Here is a 22331-nt window from a genome sequence, read left to right as displayed (position 1 = left end):
TTCAGGGGCTCGCCGAACCATCTTTTGCTCCTGGACCCTCAGCCTTCTCCTGGGGTGCAGTTTTCAAGGTCCCAGGGAGCAGGGAGGTTTAGGGTTAACACCTCCATGAGCAGAACAGGGCACATCCCTTCTGCAAACAGAGCAGCCGCCTCACTGCAGGCTGGGGCAGGCTCTGCTGTCTCTGGCTATGGGCATATCAAGGGAGAGGCAATGCTCGAGGCATAAACTGGGAGCAGATCATGCCAAGACGGCCGTGCACGGACAAGCAGGCAGAGCCGCTGACAGGCAGGAGCTTGGAAACCTGATAAAGCTAGACTTGATTCATCCGGGGGTAAATTCACTGCTGCGGGTGCAAGGCTGAACCGCTCCTGGCGATCACGTCATGCGTTTGCTGCTGCCTCCTACCAAAACAACTCGCTTTGCCACAGGCCAGCCCGTTCATGTGTCGGTGCCCTCAGCTCCGCTCAGGTCACGTTCAAGCTCTTTTTCCCCTCACCCTGCAGCCACAATTGCTAGAAACTTTTGCTGCAAGCAGGGGCTGAGGCCGTGATGTAATTGCCTGGCACTCGCATCTGCCCCAGCAGGGAGGGATCGCCTCTCTGCCAGCTAACCTGCTTGAAAGAAGAGATGCAGTAACCTAATTTAGAGCTGGCTTTCCTCACTCCTGCAGCTCCTGACGCTCTTCTTTATCCCTCCAGACACCCAGGCTGCCCTGAACAGCATCCCTTCATGGCCTCCTTCCCTGCTCCTATACACACACCCCTCCCCTCCCACCCTAGCAAGCAGCGAGGGCTATAATTAGATTTGAGCCCTTAATTAGATGTGCAGAAGCTGCGGGGATGAAATGGTGCAAGGCTAAGAAAGTCCTGGGCGCTGACAGCTGCTCCTGCTGTTGCCTTCCTTGGGGGACTTCTGCTCTGGGATGTCTGAGCCTCGGCTCGTTATCTCCGCCATGCAAACCGAGGCTTTGTTGGAGAGGCGATTTCCCCATTCTTCTGCTTTAATGAAGCGTCGGTCACGGTTCTTCCTTTGCCCTTGAATGGCAAACCAGTGCACGCAGCATCTGCCTATGCCCCTCACTCCGGCTTTTGGTCTCACTCCTGGGGTAGCCAGGAAAGAATAAGAGCAAAGTGGACTGAGCCTGGGGCCAGGACTGAGGACGTCCCCGACCCTGTGGGTAGAGGTTGGACCAGTACTAGACCGTGACGTGGTAGGATTAGGAGATCCTTCTGCCTGGACCCGGGAATGCAGCAGGGACTCGGGGTCTGCCACACCACCCCGTGGGGTATGGCTCCTCGTGTGCTGCCACGGGTTGCCCCAGTGCCAGCCCCCACCGGTCGAGACCTCCCTCCCTGCGTGGACACGGCACGTCCTGGCCCCTTGCCGCAGTTTTCCCTCCCAGGTGCCCCCCCTGCTCCCCGCCGCACGGTTCCCGGTTCGCACCGGAGCCCTCTCCCACGCAGCACAGGCAAAACGCGCTGCCCCTGCCGTACCCACCACCCGGATCCTGCTCCCTCCTGCCCGAGATCTCTTGATTAAGTTTCCCTTGGGGATTGTAAACAAGCCCGAGAAGTCACCTCCACAGTGCCCTTAATCTCCGTCTCCTGCAGGCTGCGGCTGTTGTTTATGAAGAGCCTTGACAGCCACATTTGTCTGAGGCATCTCTTCGGCTGTTTAATAAACCACTCCCGGCTGGGAGCTCTTTGCCCACATCCCTGTGCCAAGAGGAGTTGGCGGGGGCTCAGCAAAGGGAAGCTGGAGGCATCAGTGCCGAGGGGCAGAGCTGGTGGGGGGGCACGAGCCCCAGCACCCCGGGGTGAAGAGGCATTGGGGTACGGTGTGGGAGTGTGATGCTTCAGATGTGTAAGGGGACGGGATCGTTTTGGTGGTGCTGGAGGGGATGAGAAGGGGGTTTGTGTGCAAGTTGCTCTCCTGCAGGGTTTGGTGGTGAGGTTTGGACCTTGGGGAGCTGCCTGGTGCGGAGAGGGCTCTGACTTTAGTTCTCTCGGAGGTGTTGGTCTCCTCCCTTTTACAGATGGAGAAACCAAAGTGCAGAGGGGCAAAATGACTTTGCTACAGTTGTGCAGAAAGCTGGTAGCGGAGCTGAGACTAGAGCCGTGGCAGTCACTCTTGTGCTGCTTCTCTTCCCCAGGAAAGAGCTTTGCTTCAGGTTTCACCTTCCTTGCTCAGGATCTCTGAACTTGCCCCTGGGGCTCTCTCGGCCGTCTGCGTGGCAGGCAGGCTTGCCTGCAGTGCTCTGTTCTCTCCTGGTGAGCAGATGACCTGTGACAGTTCAGGCACTGTGATCACTGGCTCCAGAAAACAGTGCTAATCACAGCAGAGATCAGCACATCATCTTTTCTTTCATCACCTCACACAGCTCCTCAGGGAATCGCTTGCAGTTTTTATTTTCCCTCCAGCATCAAAAATCACAGGTTATCAGCATTCACAGGTCACGGCAGTCTGCAAATCCTGCACTTTGGGGGCTGTGAGTGCCTCCGCCTGTCCTTGGGGAGGAGGGTGATGCAGAGGCCAGAAGACCTTCTCATGAAATGCTCCAAGAGCATGTGCAGAGCTGCTCTGGCTCCGGCCACAGGACACGGCAAGGCCTCCTCGTGGGTAGAGCCCTGCCTCGTCTGTCGGTGATCCGGTGGGAAATCCCCAGCTCTGTCCTCTCCGTCCCGTAATTCTCATGACTTCACCCACAGAGGCTGATAAAACAAGGTCTGAGAGAAGCAGAGCTGGCAAATGGAAAAGCAAACAGCTTTCCAGCCTGGACACATCCCGTCACAGGCAATGTCACCTTGGCAGCGTCTGACAATGCAGGGAGGGCAAGGGGGTGCCTGTGGTCAGAGCCTAATTTACTGGCAGCCTGCCTCGGGTGTCCGATGCCCCCCCACCCTGCCCTGCATCCCTCCCCTGGGCAGCACAGCCTGTCCTCGGCCACGGCGGCTGCTCAGCTGCAGAGACAGAGGTGGAAGAAAGCCCCTGGGTTAAGGAGAGCCCAGGCTGGGCGCTGTGCAGTATCTGATGTCCTTGAGAAAAGCCAGCACCATCTCCACATCCTCAGAGATGAGGGACCTTCTCCATGGCTGCTCCAGCCTCACATTAAGGCTGAAGGCAGGGAGGCTCCTTCCTTTCCTCCTGGGCTTCCCCAGTCACCCATTCCTCTCCATACTCCAGATTTTCAGAGGTATGAGGTCTTGGTGTCTCCCATTTGCTTTGATAAGAGCTGGTGGCATTCAGCAACATCTCCTATCTATGCCAAGGCTTTGCCCCAAAACAGCTACTACCTGATCTGTCCTCCGAGGCCAGAGAAGGTCTCGGTATTTGTGCTGCAAAGCCTGCGTAACTCCTGGTTTGCAATGGCATAAATCAGAGCTAGATCTGGCCTTTGGAGTGCAAGGCCACAAAGAAGTGATGGTGAGGGGGAGGAAGGAGGATGAATAATCCAAGATCTGAGTGCAGCCCTGCCTCCTGAGTGTAACAGAGCTTTGAGAGGAGAGTTCACACTTAGCAAAGTAATTAAAAGTTGTAAGTCAGGCAAGCAGTGAAGGGTTCTGGCCCCTTTCCTTGGGAGATCAAAGCTTGTTTTGGCAGAGGCAGTGTTTAAATATATTTATAAAAAAAGGCGGGAGGCTCGTCAAAGGCAGCCGCCGTGTCTGCGGTCTCACTTTAATTTGCTTTGATATCCCATGCAGCCTCATTATTTGCAGAGTGTCAGGGATCACCATAATCCACAAGAAATGCCGAGCAGAATCAAACAGGCCCTCACGTTTGCATGCCCACAGCTTCACGGCTCCTCCCGCGAGCACCCGGCAGGGTCCTCCAAGCACAGGGGCAACCCCAGCCCTGTGGGAGCATCTCTGCGGGACTGGGTGTCTCTGGGTGCTGGGGGCACCTCGCAACAACACAGGACGGACTGGGCTGGGACATCCCGCCTGCCCTTTCCAGCCCCAGGGCAGCCAAAACACTTTTTCCCTCATCTCTGCAAGTCTTCTGTGTATTTTTACGTGTTTTTCCCATCCTGCGGTAGTTTACATCATTTGCACATCCCATTCCTCTTTGCATGCGCTGGAATGTCCAGTTTGTCATTTTACCTCTGCCTTTACATCTGATGCTCTTGTAGATGAGGAGAGATTGACACTAATGTACCTGGTAGGTTGCTGGTTCAGAGAGACAGTGAGGCTGGTTTGCACCTTTCAGGGCAGGCTGCATCTTTTCCCAAGACTTTGGGCTTGTTTACCTATGGGAACCAGCACAAATTCACCCAAACTAGCATTTAAAGTGGATTAGTTGAACTCCATTCAGTCAGATTTTAAATGGCCTTTGGGGGTTCTTTTTGATAATTTCCTTAGGAAATGAGCAAGTTAAAAAGATTTGATCCAGTTTAATTGATCCACGTTAAGTTCATTCCTGTGATTAATTTAGGGTAAGTTTCCAAACTGTTCCTGCACAAACAGATGGCCAGAAAGGGACAGGGACCAGAGTCCCGCAGCGGTCCTGGGAGAAGGGGTGACTCTATGCCTTGTTCTTGCCTGGCTGCCCAAAATCTCCTGGCACTGTTTCAGATGCTCCCGAGCCCAGTGGCGTGGGCCGAACCCATCCCTTAGGTGCGGGCTGTCTGTCGAGGACGCCCTGCATCCCTTAGCTCACGGGTCCCCTGGTCCCCCAGTGACCGTGGCACAAAACCGCATCTTTTCCCAGGTCACTTGCCTGCCACCTCTCATCCATCAGATGAGCAAATTGCAGCCAGGTCTCAGCCCTGCTCACCACCCCGTGAAAGCCAGCCCTCCTTCTCCAGTCTTCAGCAATGAGATCATCGCTGGCTGCCTGAACACATTGGGATCGGTGTGCTGAAATCTGCATTAGACATAGCAGGGGATTGTCTCTGTGCAGCTCAGGGAAAGGGCTTGGCAAGGGGCAGGGCTCAGTGGCTCAGCCTGGGACATCGCAAGTCCTCCCTGGGGAGTTTCCCTCCTGCAATGTTCCTCCTTGCTCTGGGGAAATAACTGCAGGGTGCCCGGATCCGTGGAGGACACGGGTGCTTTATGGCAGAGCCCTTGGACCCTGGAGGGCTTGCTAACTTGGAGTGTAGCTGCAAAGTTTAGACGAGAAGGGAGAGCTGTATGGCCACCGGGACCGGGACAAAACAGTCGTCCCTGCTTGGCCCTACACCTTTTCAGAGGGAGATGCATCCCTCCCTTGGGGAGGTGGCTCTCCTCCATCCCAGCACACCCAGTTAGCCCTGGCTCCTCCCTCCCAGCACACCCAGTTAGCGCTGCCTCCATCTGAATGGCATCCATGTGAGTCGGGGGAATCCACTTCACTGGGGTCCAGGCGACCTGCATTGAACTCGACAGTGTTTTGCTGTGCCAATGTCCGGGTCTATGCATGCCAGAATATTCCTACCAACCAGCTGGTAATTACAGAATGAGGAGGTTTAAGTGCAAGCCTCAAACTGGAGACCAGAGGGAGCTCAATGGCTTATTTTGTTCTGATTTCTTGCTCCTTTCAGGGTTTCTTGGGCTCAGTGAGGGTTCACACCTGGAGTCCCAAGAGAAGAGTTATTTTTCTGAACTGCTTTGGTTTTCAAGAGAGCTTTTGTGCTTCTGGGGACTGTGTGTCTGTTAAAGTGCAGCAGGTTGGGGCAGGAAAGCCTGGAGTGTTTTGTTTTGCAGTAAATGACTCTGCAGCCTTTAATCCCAAAAACCTTCTGAGAAACAGTCACATCCTTGGAGGAAAGTACCCTGATGTCTGTTAGGTTTGGTGGTTCCTGAGGCAGATTAGGTACGCGTGCTTGTAAGCTCCCCAGAGGCAGGGCTCTTTTTCTGTTTTGTTTTTGTACAGACCTAGCACAGAGGGATCCAGAGCCACAGTCAGGCACCAAGGTGTTCCTAAAGCGCAAATCATGTTTTGTCTAATGTGACGTTTAGTGAAGATAAGGCTGGAAAGTTAAGACGAATGCTCACCCATGCAAAACCCTGTGGTGCTGCTGCAGAGGGGTGAGCTGCCTGGTGGGCTGAGCACTGGACTGGGACGTGGGAGATCTGGGTGGCCTTGGGTGTGAAGCAGTTCCCCTCTCTGCATCCCCCTCCCCATCTGTCAAAAGAGACCTTCATTGCAGGGGGCTGCATGAGGGCACTTTGGGGGTGCTGCTGAGCAGAGCTGTGTCGGTGGCGATGCACCAGGAGTCTGGAGCAAAAAGCAGGTATTCCCTCTGCCTCCTGGATATAGAGAAGGAAGAAGACTTTCCCATGGCCCCAGAGCATCTCCGGACCTCCCTGCCCTGCTCTCACTCTCTTTTCTCCAAAGCAAGTGCCTTGGGCCTTGGCACATCTGCTACCACTCCAGCAGCTTGCTCTCCTTTCTCTTTGTCCTCAGACCTGGCTCAAGGGCACCTGCAGCTGGGACACCTGGGCAGGGAATTCCGAGCAGACACCAGCCCCATCTCCCCCTCTGAGGTGGAAGGCCAGTCCCCGATGGCCGTGCGCTACCGCAACAACAACCAGCGCCGTTTCTCCATGGAGGCAAGTACTGCTGCAGGCTGGAGCGGGCAGAAGGGACGTGGCAAGTTCTGGTTGTCACCTGCCTGCTGGCTGGAAGAGCCGGTGTTTGGGACCTGGCAGCCTCAGACACGAGCCCTGATGTCCTCTTGGGTGCACTCGACATGACTCCCATAGTAGCTGACAAGCCCAGTGCGCATCCCCATGCACGTGCATGCACGCACACCTTCCTTTTTCCTTTGACTAAGGGTCCCACAGATGCTGCACGTGTTGCTTCGGCATTAATACCAGCTCTGGTTAGAGAGCACTTCCCCTTGAATGTCTCTGTACAGTCCTCCTTTCATCGGATGCATTCATCACCCGCTCTTCTGGCCCTCTCTGCAGGATGTCAGCAAGCGTCTTTCCCTGCCCATGGACATCCGCCTGCCCCCCGAGTTCTTGCAGAAGCTGCAGATGGAGAGCCCAGAGTTCCCCAAGCCCCTCAGCAGGATGTCCCGACGGGCTTCCCTTGTAAGTCTCACCCTGCAGAGCGAGCAGTACCGGGCACAGCGTCTCGCTTCGTGCATACAAGTCCCAGCCAGCAGATGCATGTGCTGATTGCCACCCACCCATGCAGTCATGCCCTGCTGTGCAAGCTCACTTGTACCGTCTGTGCATCATGGAGATACACACGCACACATCCCTGCCCATGAAAATCCCTTTCTGCACGCTCCCAGCAGCACACATTCCCCCTACCATGCACATATGCATCTCTTCGCCCGTGTCACTCCTACGCGTGCACATCTGCGTACTGCTGTGCAAATCCCCAGGCCTGCACATTCCTTCACTTCACCTCTGCACATACCTGGCTTTCCTCTTGGCCTGGCTCCTTCCAAATGGGAGGTGGAAAGCCTCCCGCGGTTTAGCAAGTGCCGGAGCCTCTGCTAGTTGAAATGCAAATGCCGATAAATAATGAATTAGCCTTTGCATTAGTGTTGGCATTTCAGTTTCTTTACTGCAGAGCATCAGCATATGTAGGAGCAAAAGCCCGGTGCCCTGTTTACAAATGTGCAAGCTTGTGTCCTGCTGCCCAGGAGTGCTCAGTGCTATACAGATACAACTGCGAGGTCTCAGCAGGCGTCTTCAGATCTGGCATGCCTATTCAGGGAGAGGGAGGAGAAGAGGAGAGCTTGCATTTACCTGCCTGTTCTGTCTAATCAATAAAATAGACACAGCCAGAGCAATGTGCCATTAATATTCATGGTCCCCGCCATGAATAAGGCATGCTCCTGCAATGCTCCCAGTATGGCTCTGGGGGGTGTACAGCACCTCAGATAGCAGCAGCCACCTCATTTCCCTGCTCAGGACACATCCGTTCCCAGGGTGCGCAGAGGGTTTGGGGAAGCCAAAATGGCGTAAAAACCCCACGATGTTCCCTTGGGATTTGCTGGTCCAAATGCAGCCTGCAGGAAAGCAGCTTGTGAGAGCTTGGTGGTCTGGTCAGTGCTTGTTGCGAGGAAAAAGCCTTTCCGTGGGGCAGATCTGGTGAGCGGGGGATGCTGTCAGAGCATCCCAGACCTGGGGCTGCTGATTCTCCCAGCAGAGCCCTGGGCACAGTGCGGGGGGGCTCCTTCAGTGCCTCCCCCAGGGGACCCTTTCCCTGCACAGCCCTTGTCTTTGCCTGCTGATTGACAGCTGTCCATCCAGCTCCATCTGCTGATGGAGGGCGGCATGGCATGGGCCCTTGGCTCAGGAGAGGGGGGCAGCGCTGCTGGGTTGGGGGGCCTGCCCTGGCACACAGATAACCCAGACTAACCGAGGAGGTGCCTCTGTCCCCACAGAAAACTGCAATTTCAGGGGTCTGCTAGGAGCGACACCTAAATCTGTGGCCTTGCAGTGGTTGCCCTTCTTTCACCGGGTACACGAGAGCAGGTCTCAGCAATATGTTAAAGAGTTACTGTTCCAAATGGGAAAATATCCCTTTCACGCTTGATTTAAACAGCACACAGAGAAATGAACGGAGTCAGTAAAAACCAGGACATAGGAAAGCACTCAAGAAAAGGGCTGGGCATCGGCAGCAGGATCCCACGAGGCTTCTGCCATAGAAAGGGCATCGGCTCTTTGCAAATCACAGCTCCTGTTCGACTCGGCCGCTGCTGGTGGCATGTCAGGGTGGTGGGTGAGAGGAGAAGGGAATTGCAGGGGTGGCAGCGGGAAGGGGCAGTCGTGCAGGCTGCGGCCGCCCTGGGGTACGGGATGCGGGTGCCATCCATTTCTCTTAAGCAGCCAGTGGGTTGTGAAGGTTTTCTGATTGATTGCCTGGTCACCTGCAGGGCTTCTCCAGGAAAGTAATGGACTTTATGTACTTAGATCAGCTGGGCTTCTGCATGCAAACACCTGATCTGCCCTCAAAGCTGTTACTGTCCAGTCTCCTTGACCTTCCCCCCGGAGGTGAAGCCATCCCTGGATGAGATCCCTCCCAGTGATGTTTTCCTTTCTCTCTTACAGTCAGATATTGGGTTTGGGAAGCTGGAGACCTACGTCAAACTGGACAAACTGGGAGAGGTGAGTAGACTATGAAACGCCTGTAAGGATTTAAATTAAGTTAGAAGGGCAGCTTGAAGTGCAAAGGGCAGACTGTAGCCAAATTTCTTCAATACCTCACAATTTTTAGACCAAGTCTTTCTGTGGACTTCAGACTTGGCCCTGTAGCTTCAAATGATCCTTCCTCCAAATGTTATGGAGTATATCAGTGTTGTGCCACCCTGGTAAATGGTCTGCACGGCTTGTATTTTCTCTCCCCCCACCCAGGGCACTTATGCCACTGTCTTCAAGGGCCGCAGCAAACTGACGGAGAACCTGGTGGCCCTGAAGGAAATCCGCCTGGAGCACGAGGAGGGGGCCCCTTGCACGGCCATACGGGAAGGTGAGGGCGGGAGGGGCTTTTCCCCATCACAGCCCTCCTGAGCAATGCTGGCGGATTTGGGACGGGTGGTGCAGGTCGAGACGTATCCAGGTCCTGCCGCCCCAACCTGCCATCTCCTCTCCTCGCAGTGTCGCTGCTGAAAAACCTGAAACACGCCAACATCGTGACCCTGCACGACATCATCCACACGGAGCGCTCCCTCACCCTCGTCTTCGAGTACCTGGTGGGTCTGGGGGGGCTTTCTGCGGGAGCGGGGGGACAGTTGCCTCTCTGCGGGTGGGCGATGGGGGCTGAGGGAAGGACAGGCTGACGTGTGCTTCCTCTTGCAGGACAACGACCTCAAACAGTACCTCGACAACTGTGGGAACCTGATGAGCGTGCACAACGTGAAGGTAAGACGGCGCTGCCTGGGACCCCGTACCCCTGCCTCTCCCCGCATGAGTGCAGTCTCGGGTGTTGCAGGGCTGGGTGAGGCTGGATACCCCTTCTCTCTTCACTTCAGCCTTCTTAACTCTTCTTTGACCTTTTTCAGCCTGCTCTGATGCTCCACCAGCTTTTCTCCAAGTCACTGCCACCCTAAATAAAATGACTGTGCATGCAGACTTTGTTCAGCCCCTTTTCTGGATTGCTGGTGATGGGCCTGAACAATTGTCTACAGTGTGTCCCACACCAGGCCAGCTTCAAGGGGTCTTTCCTGGCCATGGCTTTAAGAGCCCTTGAGACAGACTCATTTTTGGTGCTGAGCCCTTGAGACAGACTCATTTTTGGTGCCCATGTTCCAGTGCTAAACGCCAGCCCCTTCTCCTCCCCACAGATCTTCATGTTCCAGCTGCTGCGTGGTTTGGCTTACTGTCACGGGAGAAAGATCCTGCACCGAGACCTCAAACCCCAGAACCTGCTCATCAACGAGAGAGGAGAGCTCAAGCTGGCTGACTTTGGTAGGTGGACCTCTCTGGGGAAGATGCAGCATTGCAAGAAAGTGCAGCTAGGTGCAGCTCCTTGACGCCCATCCCCTTCATCCTCAGGACTAGCCAGAGCCAAGTCAGTCCCTACAAAAACGTATTCTAATGAAGTGGTCACGCTGTGGTACCGGCCCCCCGACGTCCTGCTGGGATCTACCGAATATTCCACACCCATCGACATGTGGTGAGCCACGGGTCCAAACCGAGCTTCCCAGGGTCTCCGAGGCGGTGGGTCGGGCATTTCCATCCGTCTGCCAGTGCAGCACCATACGTGCCCACAGTGCTGGTGACACCAGAGGGTGGTGGGCTCTCCCAGGGACCTCGCTGTTTTCCGTGTCCCCTGGGGTTCAAGGTCTTTGGAGCACACTGTCCACATCAGGGGAGAATGGTTACCCGTAACAGAGAAGGGATACAGCTCCTGGAGCTCATTTCCCTCTCCAGGAACCTCAGCCCTGGCCAAGGGGTGGTGGGGCATCCCCAGGGCTTCTCCCTCACTAATCCCAGAGCCTCTGCTGCTGCTTTAGGGGTGTTGGGTGCATCCACTATGAGATGGTCACCGGCCGGCCCATGTTCCCCGGTTCCACGGTGAAAGAAGAGCTGCATTTGATCTTCAGGCTGCTGGGTGAGTCTTCTGCTGTCTCCCAAATCCCCACGCGAGGGCAGTGGCTGACTGCAGGAGCGGTGACAAAGCGCAGCCTCGGGAGCCTGGAGGGAGCCCAGCCCGTTGGCAAAGCCTTGCAGTGGCGTGGGCAGGAGTGGGCAGGCGTGGGCAGGCGTGGGCAGAGGCTGCCTGCAGCCTCCCGCCAGGTTTGCAGTCAGCAGAGGTGCGAGGGCGAGGAGCTCCTCGCCGGCTGCCCCGTGGGATGCGCAGGCGAGTCCCAGCCTGCCGGGGGTATTCGTGCCCTCTCTCCCGGGCAGGATTCTGGCATTCGCATGCATGGGGCTCTTCTCTCTGCACCAAATGAGGATGACAGGTTTCCCTCTCTCCCCCTCTCAGGAACCCCAACAGAAGACACCTGGCCTGGAATAACATCCAACGAGGAGTTTAAGGCTTACAATTTCACCCAGTACCGAGCCCAGCCGTTAATAAATCACGCTCCAAGGTACCTTCTTGAGCAGGGACACGTAAGGCATGGTGGGCTTGCGCTGGTCGTAAACAGGAGCCTGGGGAGACCAGTTTCATTTCCTCCTTGGGGTGCTGGCAGCTTCTGAATGCAGCTGTGCACGGGAGGTCCCAGCTGCCACTTGTCCCTTGCATTGATGATTGCAATGTCTCCTGGGTGCAATAATGCTCCATTTTTCATTTCCTCCTTCTCTAAGGCTGGACTCAGAAGGGATTGACTTGCTGATGAACCTCCTTCTGGTGAGTGGTAGAGCAGTCCAGGTCGATGGCAAAGGGATTTGCTGAAGTGAAGGTACTCTGGCTGCCCTCACACTGATTTTGGAGCCAGGCAGGAGAGGAGCTGCGACTGCAGAATAAGTCATAGCCCTACAGCTGTGGCATTGTAGGTGCTATCCCAAACCACCTCCCACTAAGGATGGTGAATCATCCTTCACCCTGTGTCCTTTCACACAAGTGAGAGGACACAAACCTGATGATCCATAAGGCACGACATGACCGGTGCACTCACGGTCACACAGCGTGTGCTGTCCCTCGTGCACGTGCAAATGGTACTAGTAATTGCCTGCACACCCCCATGGTGCGCACAGTGTTTGGACACACTGTCATCCACACAGCATATGAAATTGCTTGGGGACTTACATGTGCATAGGTGCACAAATGTGCACACACCCTGTACGGGGCCTCTGTGCCCACTGAACGCCGTCTCGCACGTGCAGACTGTATGTAATTGCCTTTCTCTGGGACTTTGCGCAGTACGAAGCCAAAGGCCGGATTTCGGCGGAGGCAGCCCTGCGGCACGCTTACTTCAAGAGCCTGGGAGAGCGGGTGCACCTCCTGCCTGACAGTAAGTGCACGCTGTCCTCTTGCCTGGGGGATGTGGAGCAAAGAGCTGCCGCGCAGCCCGCGGGTGATGGTTTGCAGCCAGATCTCTTCGGGATGCCTCCTGTCTTTGCTTACTCGGAGGAAATGGGTGCTTCTGCAGCTGGGTGGAGTGGGAGCTTGGGGGCTGCGAAAGCAAGAAACGGTTTTGGGCAGGACAGCGTAGAGTAGGAGTGAGCGTGAAAGAAAAGCTCTGATGAGGTGCAGTGCTGCATTTGGGCACTGCCGTCCCTCCTGGCTCTGGGTTTGCAGACTGCTGCCGGCTCAGCCGGCTGGGCTGACCCCTCTCTCTCTGCCCCCTCTGCCTAGACGTCTCCATCTTCTCCCTGAAGGAGATCCAGCTTCAAAAGGACCCTGGCTACCGAGGCTCAGCCTTCCAGCCGTCAGGTAGGACTGGGGAAAATCATGCTGACCTCTCCCAGGTGGTGCCACGGACCGCGCTGGCACTGAGGTTACTCCCAGTGGGTCCCGCATAGGAAAAAGCCAAACCTGACCCCTGACCCCTGCTTTAGTCCACAAATTACGCCTGGGGCATCCTTGCTTGTCACCTACCACGGTACCAAAGTCACATCTAGGTGTCCCGAGGACCTCCTCCATGAATGCCGTGGGCTCCTAACCTCCTAACCCAGAGCACCGCAGGGCTCAGCTTCTCTGCAAAGTGCCGCTCGCCGTCTGCCCTCTCTGACCCATCTCTCTCTCTCTTCCTCAGCCCGAGGGAAGAACAGGAGGCAGAGTATATTTTAAACTCGGATCTCGCGTTCCCCTTGTCACCATGGAGATCAAAGCACTGAGAAAGGAGACGGCAACACGCTCCCACCTGACCCACCGCAGAATTACTGACTCGAGCAGGATGATGCTGAAGCGCCCTTGGCCGCAGGCTCTCCCCTGCCCGTCCCCACAACCACAGCCCCTAGCAGCTGCTGTTGATGGACCTGTGGCCTTTTTCCCCTCTTCTTTTCACGTTGCCCCCATCAGACGTGAGCCGCTGCCCTCTGTGCAGGTGCTCTAGTGAGGAGCTGCCCTGGGCACTGCCCGGAGCGCAGGATTGTGAGCTGCCCCAGGGAACCGCTCGCTGCCCTTGGGGGGGTGAGCTGGGCACGGGGAGGTTTTGTGAGCAGAGAGTGGTATCTCCAAAGCTGGGCTGTGGATCGTAGCGTTTGGCCCAGGCAGGCATTATTGAACAAGTACCTTTGCTCGGACAACCTGCTCGGCACCCCCTGTTTCTTGGGGAGACACTTTGCTGCCACGTTACGAGCCGGGGGCATGACCCAGCCTGGCACTGGAGAGACTGCACCTGAAGCACAAAAACCAGGGCAGCCCTCCTTGATTTGCCCTTGCCTCTGCCTACATACCCCTTTTTTCTCTCCCCATCTTTGATACCTGAGTCCTGACAAGGATGGAGCAGCTGGGAGGAGGGGGCTTCCCCTTGCTTCCCCCAGCATCTCCCCCTCCTTGCCACCATTGCATTTCCAAATTCAGTCAGCTGGCTGCTCCCCAGGGATGTCCTGAGCTGAGAGCGAGGGCTGGCTTATCCCTCCTGGGGTACCTGCTGGTAGGGCTGTGCAGAAGCGGGGACGGATGAGCATCGGCTCCGTGCTGCCTCCCATTGCTGCGCTGAGCCCTTCAGCCAGCCTTTCCCAGGCACCGACGGAGCAGCCCCTTCCCCATCGCTAAGCCTGCCGCCCCCCCAGCCCGGGACCCTCTCCGCCATCATCACGAGGGGCAGGACACGGTTCCCAGACAAGCGCATCTCCCCCCGTCCCGTCGCTGAGCCCCGTGCGATGTGGCAGAGCCCGAGCCGTGCAGCTTCTCCGTACCAAAGTGTTGCACACACCCACCTCAGTGCATTTCTACCCAGAGGAAGGGGGAGAGGTGCCAAACCTCCCACAGCTCAGCTGTGGGGACCAGAAATAGACCCGGAGAGAAGCAAATCATCCCTCAAACCTCTTCGCCTGGCCTCTACATTTGTAGCCAACGCCAGATCGTACCAGCCCTGACTCAGATCGATGCCGTGAGACTGAGGTGTGTGCTTAGATCTGAGCGTGCTTTGCTGGCCGAGGACTGCTCCTGGTGCGTTTTCCCCTCCATACACTTCAGGAACGTGCCAAATCCATCCTGAGCGAAGAGGCCCTGCTGCACCTCTCCCCCACAGCCTGCAAGCAGCCTGAAACGTCTTCGAGTGTGTGAGCGTTGCAAGAAGTCTTTCTACTGTATAATATTCACATCCTTTTCTTGGCTGTCCCGGATGACTAGTCCTCTCGCCCATCGGTCCTCCAGCCCATGGATGTGGCCAGGAGACTTGGCAGGTGCTGTGACTGTCACCGGGCACTGGCACTGGCAGGACATGCTGATGTCTTCACCCGTCACGCTCCCAGCCTGCGAGGCATTGCTCAGGGGACGGTAACTCTCCATGCCACTGTTTTCCCATCGAGCAGGGACGGAGGGCTCTGTTTTCTGCTTTGCTCTGCAGCATTTCTTCTGTGATCCTTGGAAAATGCAAAGCGTGAGGATAAATGCGGAGACCCCCAAGCCTCCCAAAGCTTCTGGGGTGACTCCTCCCTGTGCCAGTGCTGGATGCGCCCTCCGAGCTTCCCCCATCAGACCAAAGCTGTTAATTCGGGTTTGTCCTAGACAAGCATCCAGACGTCTGCATTGTTTGAGGTTTGCCCATCCCTGCTCAGTTCCCTTCTCGGTATGTCCAGCATACGGCAGGCTGAATAGTTCATTAATTGTTTCCATTTGATAGGGAAGAGCATGAATAGCCATCAGCCACCAGTGACGCATTTCACCCTGATGTCAGGGTAGCGTTTTGTCTGGTTTCCTACACCTGGCTCCTGCTCCATGGGGTTTTTCAGTAGGGAGGTTCGCAAAGGGAGGTGTTGGCTGGAGTAAGTCTGAACTCTCGCACCGTCATCTTTTCTTTCACAAAGGCATTTTCTACAGGAATTTCCTTGGCATGGCAGGGATCTGCAGTGCAGACTTGCACTTCCCAGGGCAGCCAGCTCCTATTGGGAATTAGCAGCAGAGCAGGCAGGCCAGCTCACGGACGCAGCGTCTGCCCCTGCGGCAGCACCTTCAGGTACATGGGGCGAAAAGTGCTGGCGTCCCCGGGGGGGGGTCAGAGCCTCCCCTGAGGTCTGTGAGCGCAGATCGGACCGGAGGGAGCAGGAACCCCCTCCACCCGCTCTTGGGAAGCCCATTCAGGACACGTTTGACCTGTCTTCGTGCAGTTTTCTTGCTTGGCGTTACCATCCCCGTGCGCTGAGGTTGCCTTGGGCATAAAGCACGCTGGGGCAAGCGGGTGCCCAGCTGAGCCGTCCTGCTTTCACGCCGGGAGGACGGAGGCAGACCACACTAGACCACCAGATCGGTGTGGTCTCGGCTCTCCCCACGTAAGAGAGGTATTCCTTTTGAAGGTCAAGGTCACCTACGGGAACCGGTGGGGAGAAACATTGGGGAAAAGACCTAGCAATGACCGTGTAGACAGGACCGCTTTACCCGGGATCAGATAGCAAAGAGAAAGGGCCTGTTAGCTACTGTTTATTCTTTCATAGCCTTTGCCTTTTCTCCTACAAGTCCTCCCTGAAGGAGACACTATTATTGATTAGCCCTGTGTGCTACTAACAGCCCGAATTTAAGATAACCCCTTTTGTTCCACCACATTTAGTGGATATTTGATTCCTATTCAGAAGGGCGATAGCGTGTGTAAATATTGGTGCCTCACCGAGCGAGGTTCCATTTACAAGCCCCTGTCGCTGCTGCGCTTGCACGTGTCGGCTGGCAGAGCCCCGAGCGTCTGATCTCCCACGGCACGCTGCCCTCCAAAGCCTTCCCGACCGCGAAGAAAAGGAGCCGCAGGTTGGCAGCGATCAGTGCCGGGAGCCGAATCCCCCTTTCTCCACCTCCTGGATAGTGTTACAGTCCCCCTGAGGACCGGGGGGTCTGGCCGGGTTTGTGAGGACCAAGATCCCTTGGATGCCCCAGTGTGTAGGAGCCCCGAGCAGAGCGGTACCCCGCTCCTCCCCGCCTGCAAGGGGAGGAAATCTGCGGCAGGGCTCCCGCTGCCGATGGCATTGCTCCCTGCCTGCTCCGGCAGCTCATCCCCAGGCAGGCTTTCCCTAGCTTTTGGATCGCCAGCCGGCTCTCAAGTTGGATTTTTTTAAAGTAGCGCTAATGAAAATGCTGGGAATGTCTGTGGCTCGCCGGCATTTTTTTCATTTCATGTGTTCTCCCATCCATCGCTTTGCGGAATAACTGGCCCTCCTCGCAGATGGGGAGTTTTGACAAAAGGAAACTGTTGCTTTGTCTTCCAGACATTTTTCTTGGAATTTTTTTTTTTTACCAGTTCTGGTGGAAAATGGAGTTTTGGCTGTGCCCTCAGGAAAGGCTGTATTCTTTCATCTCTCCAGCTGATAGCTAGTTAAAGAAATGTAAGTAAAGTAATGTGTAAAGCAAGGTCTGTGTTACGGGACAACAATAAAACTTACAGGCAGAGCTATTTAATTTCACTCTCTCCATACACACATGCACACGCCTTTCCTGGCCCAACCCGTTGCCAGATCTATGTCAAGATTTTAAATAACAAAACTACATTGTATCTTGGAGACTAAGGACAAAAAAAGTGGATTTTTTCCTCCCCCTTACACATGATGAAAAAAAAAGTAATTGGAAGGCTGTTTTCCCAAGCTTCTCAAATGTTTTGTTTTGTTTTTTTCCCCATGACTTATCTTCAGTCAGAAATTAGGCTAGCATAAAACAGGAGCCAGAGCTCCCAGAGCAGGCTAGGAACAGGCAGGTGGGAAAACATTAGAGAAAGAGTCTAACCCACTGGACTGAGGAAAGTAAAAGGTTTCGTGTGTGTGTCCCAAGGCACGGGGAAGGGACCGGACCTGGGGGTGGGAGCATGCCCAGCCTTACGTGGCCAAACTCTGCTTTCACCAGCCTAAATCTGGCATCTTGCAGCCACGCAAGGCCAGGTTTGCTCAGAGCGCGGAGCCAGCGATGGCTGAGCGGGTCCTGCAAGGGCCATCAGGTCTTGAGCCTGAAATACCTGAGGTTAAAAGTGACATGATCTCACCTGCCAAAAGCTGTGGCTCTCCGCCTGACCGTGCCGCACCGCCGTCCTGTCCCTGTACGCTCGAGTCTTGTAAGAAATGTGTTTGGATGTCCCCTTAGCACTCCCCACTAGCGATGTCTGGGCACAAACACTATGAAACCCACTTTCTGGTTTCTTCATTGCCTTCTTTCCTCCTCAGCATTATGCTTGTCCTACAGCCTACAGCAGGAAAAATAGATTCAAGCGGCGAGGATACACATACTGTGAATGTTCTCTGGTGTGATTCATTTGCAGAATACCGGTAATATATTTAACTAGAGTTGTACAAACGAAAGATGCATTTTAAAAGAAATGATTTTAAAGATTTATTCCAAAAGAAGCAATGATTTTTTTATAGAAAGTTTTTCTGGAATAAATGGAAAGGTACAAAAAAAAAAAAGAATAAAAGATTGTATCCATCTATCAATCTTGTGTCTGAATGTTTTATAAGAATATTTCAATTTTTGTATTTCAGATGTGTCATGGACTATTTTGTGGATGTGCTCATTTTATTGCTAAGGCTTATATTACAGTTGTATTGTGAACGCTCCAAAGCCAAGATTGGACAATAAACTTTATTGAATACAGGATAGTTTTGTACAGGATATAATTTTTTTCTTTTAGTTTTTTTTGGTAGGAGAAGGATCCGCTTTGTTTTTGAATTTCAGCTAGGTAGCACTGACATCTCGGGCACGCAGGTCCCTTGGCAGGCTCCCGAGCGGCGAGTTGCTCCGTGGTGGGCGTGCAGGGGACGCAGGCTGCCGGACCGTGGCGGGGATCGTGCCGTGCCGTGCCGTGCCGTGCCCTCGTTGTGCCTTCCCGCAGACTCATTCCCCACAGCTGCTTTCTGTGCAGCTCCAGGATGCCTTTCGTTTTCACTCCTGCTAGCAGGGCATTTTTCAGCTGGCTGTAGTAAACTCCCAGACACAGACTTGGTGCAAAAGGAGTTTCCCACTACCTGATCTTTGCAGGAGGTTGAAACCCAAGACCTCAGAAACTTATGTGCAATAGGAAAATGTTTCTGTGGTCCCTTGCACGGACCCTAAGGCCCTAAACAAATATTGCCATAAGCCTATCAGGCAAATAAAGCACAGAGCTGACGTGCCCAGCCCATGGTTGCAAAGCGACTGAAGGGCAGAGCTGGGGAAGGGACAGGGGAGCCCGGTTTCCCACAGCTCTAGCAGCTAAAAATCTCCCTGAGATCCGAGCTATTCAGCACAGCGATCCCCTTTACATATTCCTGCTCTCTGGCCCATAAGAGAAGCTACGGCCACCCGGCTCTGGGGGACCTGGGACGAGCCAGAGGTGGAGGACGGGGGGACCTGTGGGATCTCTGGGGCCAGACCCGTGGTGTGAGCCCGCGGACGACGGGCGGCTGGTTTAGGGAAGGGGGCAATGCCCTTCGTCCCCCTCCCCGGGGCTGCACCTCCGGCCAGCGCCCAGCCTGCCTGAGTCACGTTCAGGCACTGGTGTGGGCAGATCCCCAGTAACAAGCTGTTTGCCAAACCAGTTCCTCCATCTGCCGCTCTCATTCCTCCAGTCTCGCGGCAGCTGCCGGCACTGGGTCGGGGGAAATGCCACCGAGCAGTCCCAGCCCACAGACCCGACCGGCATTTGGATGTTCCCGGCTGCCCAAATAGCCACGACCTCCCTGCTCCGTGTCCCTTAGGGGGGTCCTCCTCCCTCACAAGGATGCTCAAGGCGGGTCACTCATCGCTCCCCGGTCTCTCGGTGTATCTGCAAGGCGGGGACGATACCTGCTGCGCTCAACGAGATTATTTGTGTGTCATTAAATTACAGGTGCGTCTCGGGAGGCTCAGCCCGGTTGTTTCCTTGCAGCCTGCAGCCCTCCTCTGCCGCAGTTTTAGTGCAGTAAAGGAGGAAGCACATTGATTCCAGCTAAATCGGAGTGGGTGTGTGAATTATTTCAGTTGGATGGTAGGAAAACATGTAGGTGAGTGCTTCCTCCTTTTAGACAAGTGTCACAGGATCTGTAATAACTGGGCCAAGATCTCAGGCTAATGCTTGACCTAGAAGTGGAGCCAAGCTTTAGAAATCACACGGTGTGTTTTAAAACTCTTGACCCTGAAATAACATGAGGTGAACACCTCTCTTGTGTGCTGCCTGCCATTCCAGCTGCCCAGCCCATTCGTGCTGGGTTGCTGAGCATCTTACATGCAGCCTAGAATAATTCAACCCATCGTATGGAGAATTTACCTGGTGTTGTAAGAAGCATCATGTCTTTTCTCAGTAACGTTCGATGAGTCGGGGTGGTTATTTTCTTACCTGCTTAAGCTTGCTTGGTGGTGGGGTTTTTGGGCTAAGTTACAGCTGTTGAAAGGCATCGGTGCGCCCGTCTCCAAATGCGCATGCAGCTCGTCGGCACATCACACCGGCACGCGTGGTTGCTGGGATAACGTGTTTGGGTTTCTGAGGGTGTCAGCCCAGATTTTCCCTTTGTGGTCTCTTGGCAAAAGGGGGAAAACTGTTCAACAGTATCTCAGCCCCAGGCCCTTGGCCGCAGCTGCCAACCCAAACACTGGCAAAAGCCTTGAAGGAGCCTGTCCCCCGGTGCCTGCTGTCCCAAGCCCATTCGTGGGGCCTCAGCTGGTTCCACCCCAAGGAAACCTTTAGAAAACCTATTACTAGAATTGAATTTCCCCACTGTGTTGAGACTGGACTAAGAGAAGTGATGCCAGCATCACAACAGCAAATCTGAACAAAATCTGGCTTCTCGGTTGAAGCTCTATAAAGTAGTCACTGCAAAGCAGGACCGATCATGTTAAAGAAGTAATTGCTCCACTGGCTGAAAAGATTAACTGATATAGTGTGAAAAAACCCCGCCGTGCCTCTTGCTGGCCCAGGAACGTGCGAGGGCACAGGAAGCAAAAGGAAGGTGCTTCTCAAATGCTTGTCAGATATTTTTGAGCAGCAATGGCACGCACCGACTGATGCTGCTCTCTGTGATCATGCTGCTCTGCTATTCCTTCATTCATGATTTCACTTTGCAGTTTGCAGCAAGCACAAAAATGTGGGTGTTTAATTCACTGCAAGTACAACATTGACTTCAGTTTGGAAAACAGCCTAAAGTGCCTCCTCGTGAAGCTAATTCTGGTATTGCACATACTCATAGTCCTGTGGCTTGCATTTTTATGAGCTACTTCTGAGGATCTGGGTTTCAGTATGTGGAGCCAGAAAGGATCAGTGTGTTCTTATGCTGACTAACCCACCTACGCTTCATTTCTTATTTGCAAGCATATCTTGCATGATTTGTGTTATCCCTGATAAAATGGCCTGATATTCCTGGAAGCAAGTGTGCTGGCATTTAGGCCATTGCTTAGCAAAGTGGGGTCAGCTGTTGTAGCTGGGGTCGGGGTTGTACTAACATTTTTAACTTCTGGTGCCTGGATGCTGCCTCTTCATCTGGGAGTGGACGCAGTGAACCTGCAAAGGTGGGGAAAGCATTGCTCAGCCATTTTATAGTTGGGAAAGTCAAGGCCCAGAGAGCTGATGCTATCAAGTGATGGTGATGCAGTAATGGAAGCCAGGAGTCGACTGCAGGTCTCCTGACTCCCTGTCCAGTAAGGGGAGAACCAAGATCAAGATTGACATCAAGAATCTGGTCCAGGGGAGCCACTGGTAAAGCCCTGTCAGCCCTTTTATTGGGGCATGGCACCTGGTGTGTGGAAGATAAGGATCTGCTGTTTCATCACGTAACCCCAGCTCCATGCACAAGGAGGTGTATGGACAGAGAGGGTCAGGAGATGATCTTCCTAGCAGCATTTTGATGGAAAGGCCTTTACTGTCACAATCCTTCTTCCTTCGTGCTATTTTGTCCCCACTTATTGATGGAGGAAGAGAAGCTGAGGTGGTCTGCAGTGGCGTGGCCTCTCAAAGCTAGTTACTGCCTGGCAGGGAGAGCCTGAGGCTGTGGCTCACAGGCCTGTGCATCAGCCCCCCCCTCCCCTCCATCCTGCCATCCAGGCTATTAAGGAAGATGGTTTATCACGTAACGATAAAACCCAATTTCCGGCCATGCTGTTGACTCACTCCGTGTCTGTAAGCAAAGAGCTTCATTCCTTTCTGGCCCTCAGTTTCCCCATCAGTAAAACGGGATAACAACATTGCTCCGTCCCTCCAGGCAGCTGAGCTGTTTCTTTGATTGCTTAATGGTTTCAGGTGCAGGTGCCTGGCAGCCACAGGAGTTCTGCCTTCAGGGCCATCAGGGGTTTATTGCCCACCTGTTGTGTGTTATTGCCCCCAGTCGCCTTGTTCCCTTTGGTGGTGGAAGGGGATACGATCCTGTTCTCCTTACTCTGGGAAGACTCCAGCAGATGCCACAGCCAGGGAAGAACAAGGACTCATGCAATTTGGATTAGCTAAACATTAAGCTATGTCCAGGTGGAAATGAGCACCTACAGCCCCGGAGCAGCATTCCTGAGGGACGGGTCACGGGACGTGTGCGGGGTCCGCTGGCACGGGAAGGGACCTGGCGCGCAGGCCTGGAGCCAGCCCTCTGTCATGGCTGAGCTCCATCGATTCTGGTTTGCCTGGAAAGAGCGTTCTAAAAATTGCTAGTCTTTCCTCGCTAAAGTAGGTGAAATATTTATAAATCCATCCTCTAGAGGAGACCTTTTGCGTAAGCATCAACCACTCCGACTTCAAAAGGCGCACGCACCCGCCCCCCCCCCCCCCCCCAAGCCATCTTGTGCTTCTCACCCAGAGAAGGGGCAACTTTAATTGCATTTGTCTGGAACGGTCGTGCCTATTTACGGGTACGGGCGGACCGCAGAGACGGTCGGCACCAGAGAGAGGGGATTTCGGGGTTTCCTCGCTTGGCTGGGCTCTCTGTTGCATCAGG

The 22331-nt window shown here is 54.5% G+C and overlaps 1 protein-coding gene across 3 annotated transcripts in view; it reads left to right on the top strand.

Moving 5' to 3' along the window:
* Positions 1–18060, top strand: part of CDK18 (cyclin dependent kinase 18) — a 39902-nt gene extending 21842 nt beyond the window's left edge. For all 3 annotated transcript variants that reach the window (XM_030000330.2, XM_041119942.1, XM_030000331.2), the window contains exons 3-16: positions 6385–6530; positions 6891–7016; positions 8994–9050; positions 9297–9411; positions 9540–9634; positions 9741–9803; positions 10226–10349; positions 10437–10557; positions 10898–10995; positions 11371–11476; positions 11694–11736; positions 12250–12340; positions 12685–12762; positions 13085–18060. In XM_030000330.2, coding sequence (XP_029856190.1) covers positions 6385–6530; positions 6891–7016; positions 8994–9050; positions 9297–9411; positions 9540–9634; positions 9741–9803; positions 10226–10349; positions 10437–10557; positions 10898–10995; positions 11371–11476; positions 11694–11736; positions 12250–12340; positions 12685–12762; positions 13085–13119 — 1298 coding nt within the window. In that variant the 3' untranslated portion in view covers positions 13120–18060. The remainder of the gene's footprint in view (positions 1–6384; positions 6531–6890; positions 7017–8993; positions 9051–9296; positions 9412–9539; positions 9635–9740; positions 9804–10225; positions 10350–10436; positions 10558–10897; positions 10996–11370; positions 11477–11693; positions 11737–12249; positions 12341–12684; positions 12763–13084) is intronic.
* The last annotated feature ends 4271 nt before the right edge of the window (positions 18061–22331 follow it).

Source organism: Aquila chrysaetos, chromosome 24 (assembly GCF_900496995.4).
Source record: "Aquila chrysaetos chrysaetos chromosome 24, bAquChr1.4, whole genome shotgun sequence".
NCBI classification, from domain to species: Eukaryota; Metazoa; Chordata; class Aves; order Accipitriformes; family Accipitridae; genus Aquila; species Aquila chrysaetos.
The sequence above is the reverse complement of the archived record's forward strand: the minus strand, read 5'-3'. Positions and strand labels throughout refer to the sequence as shown.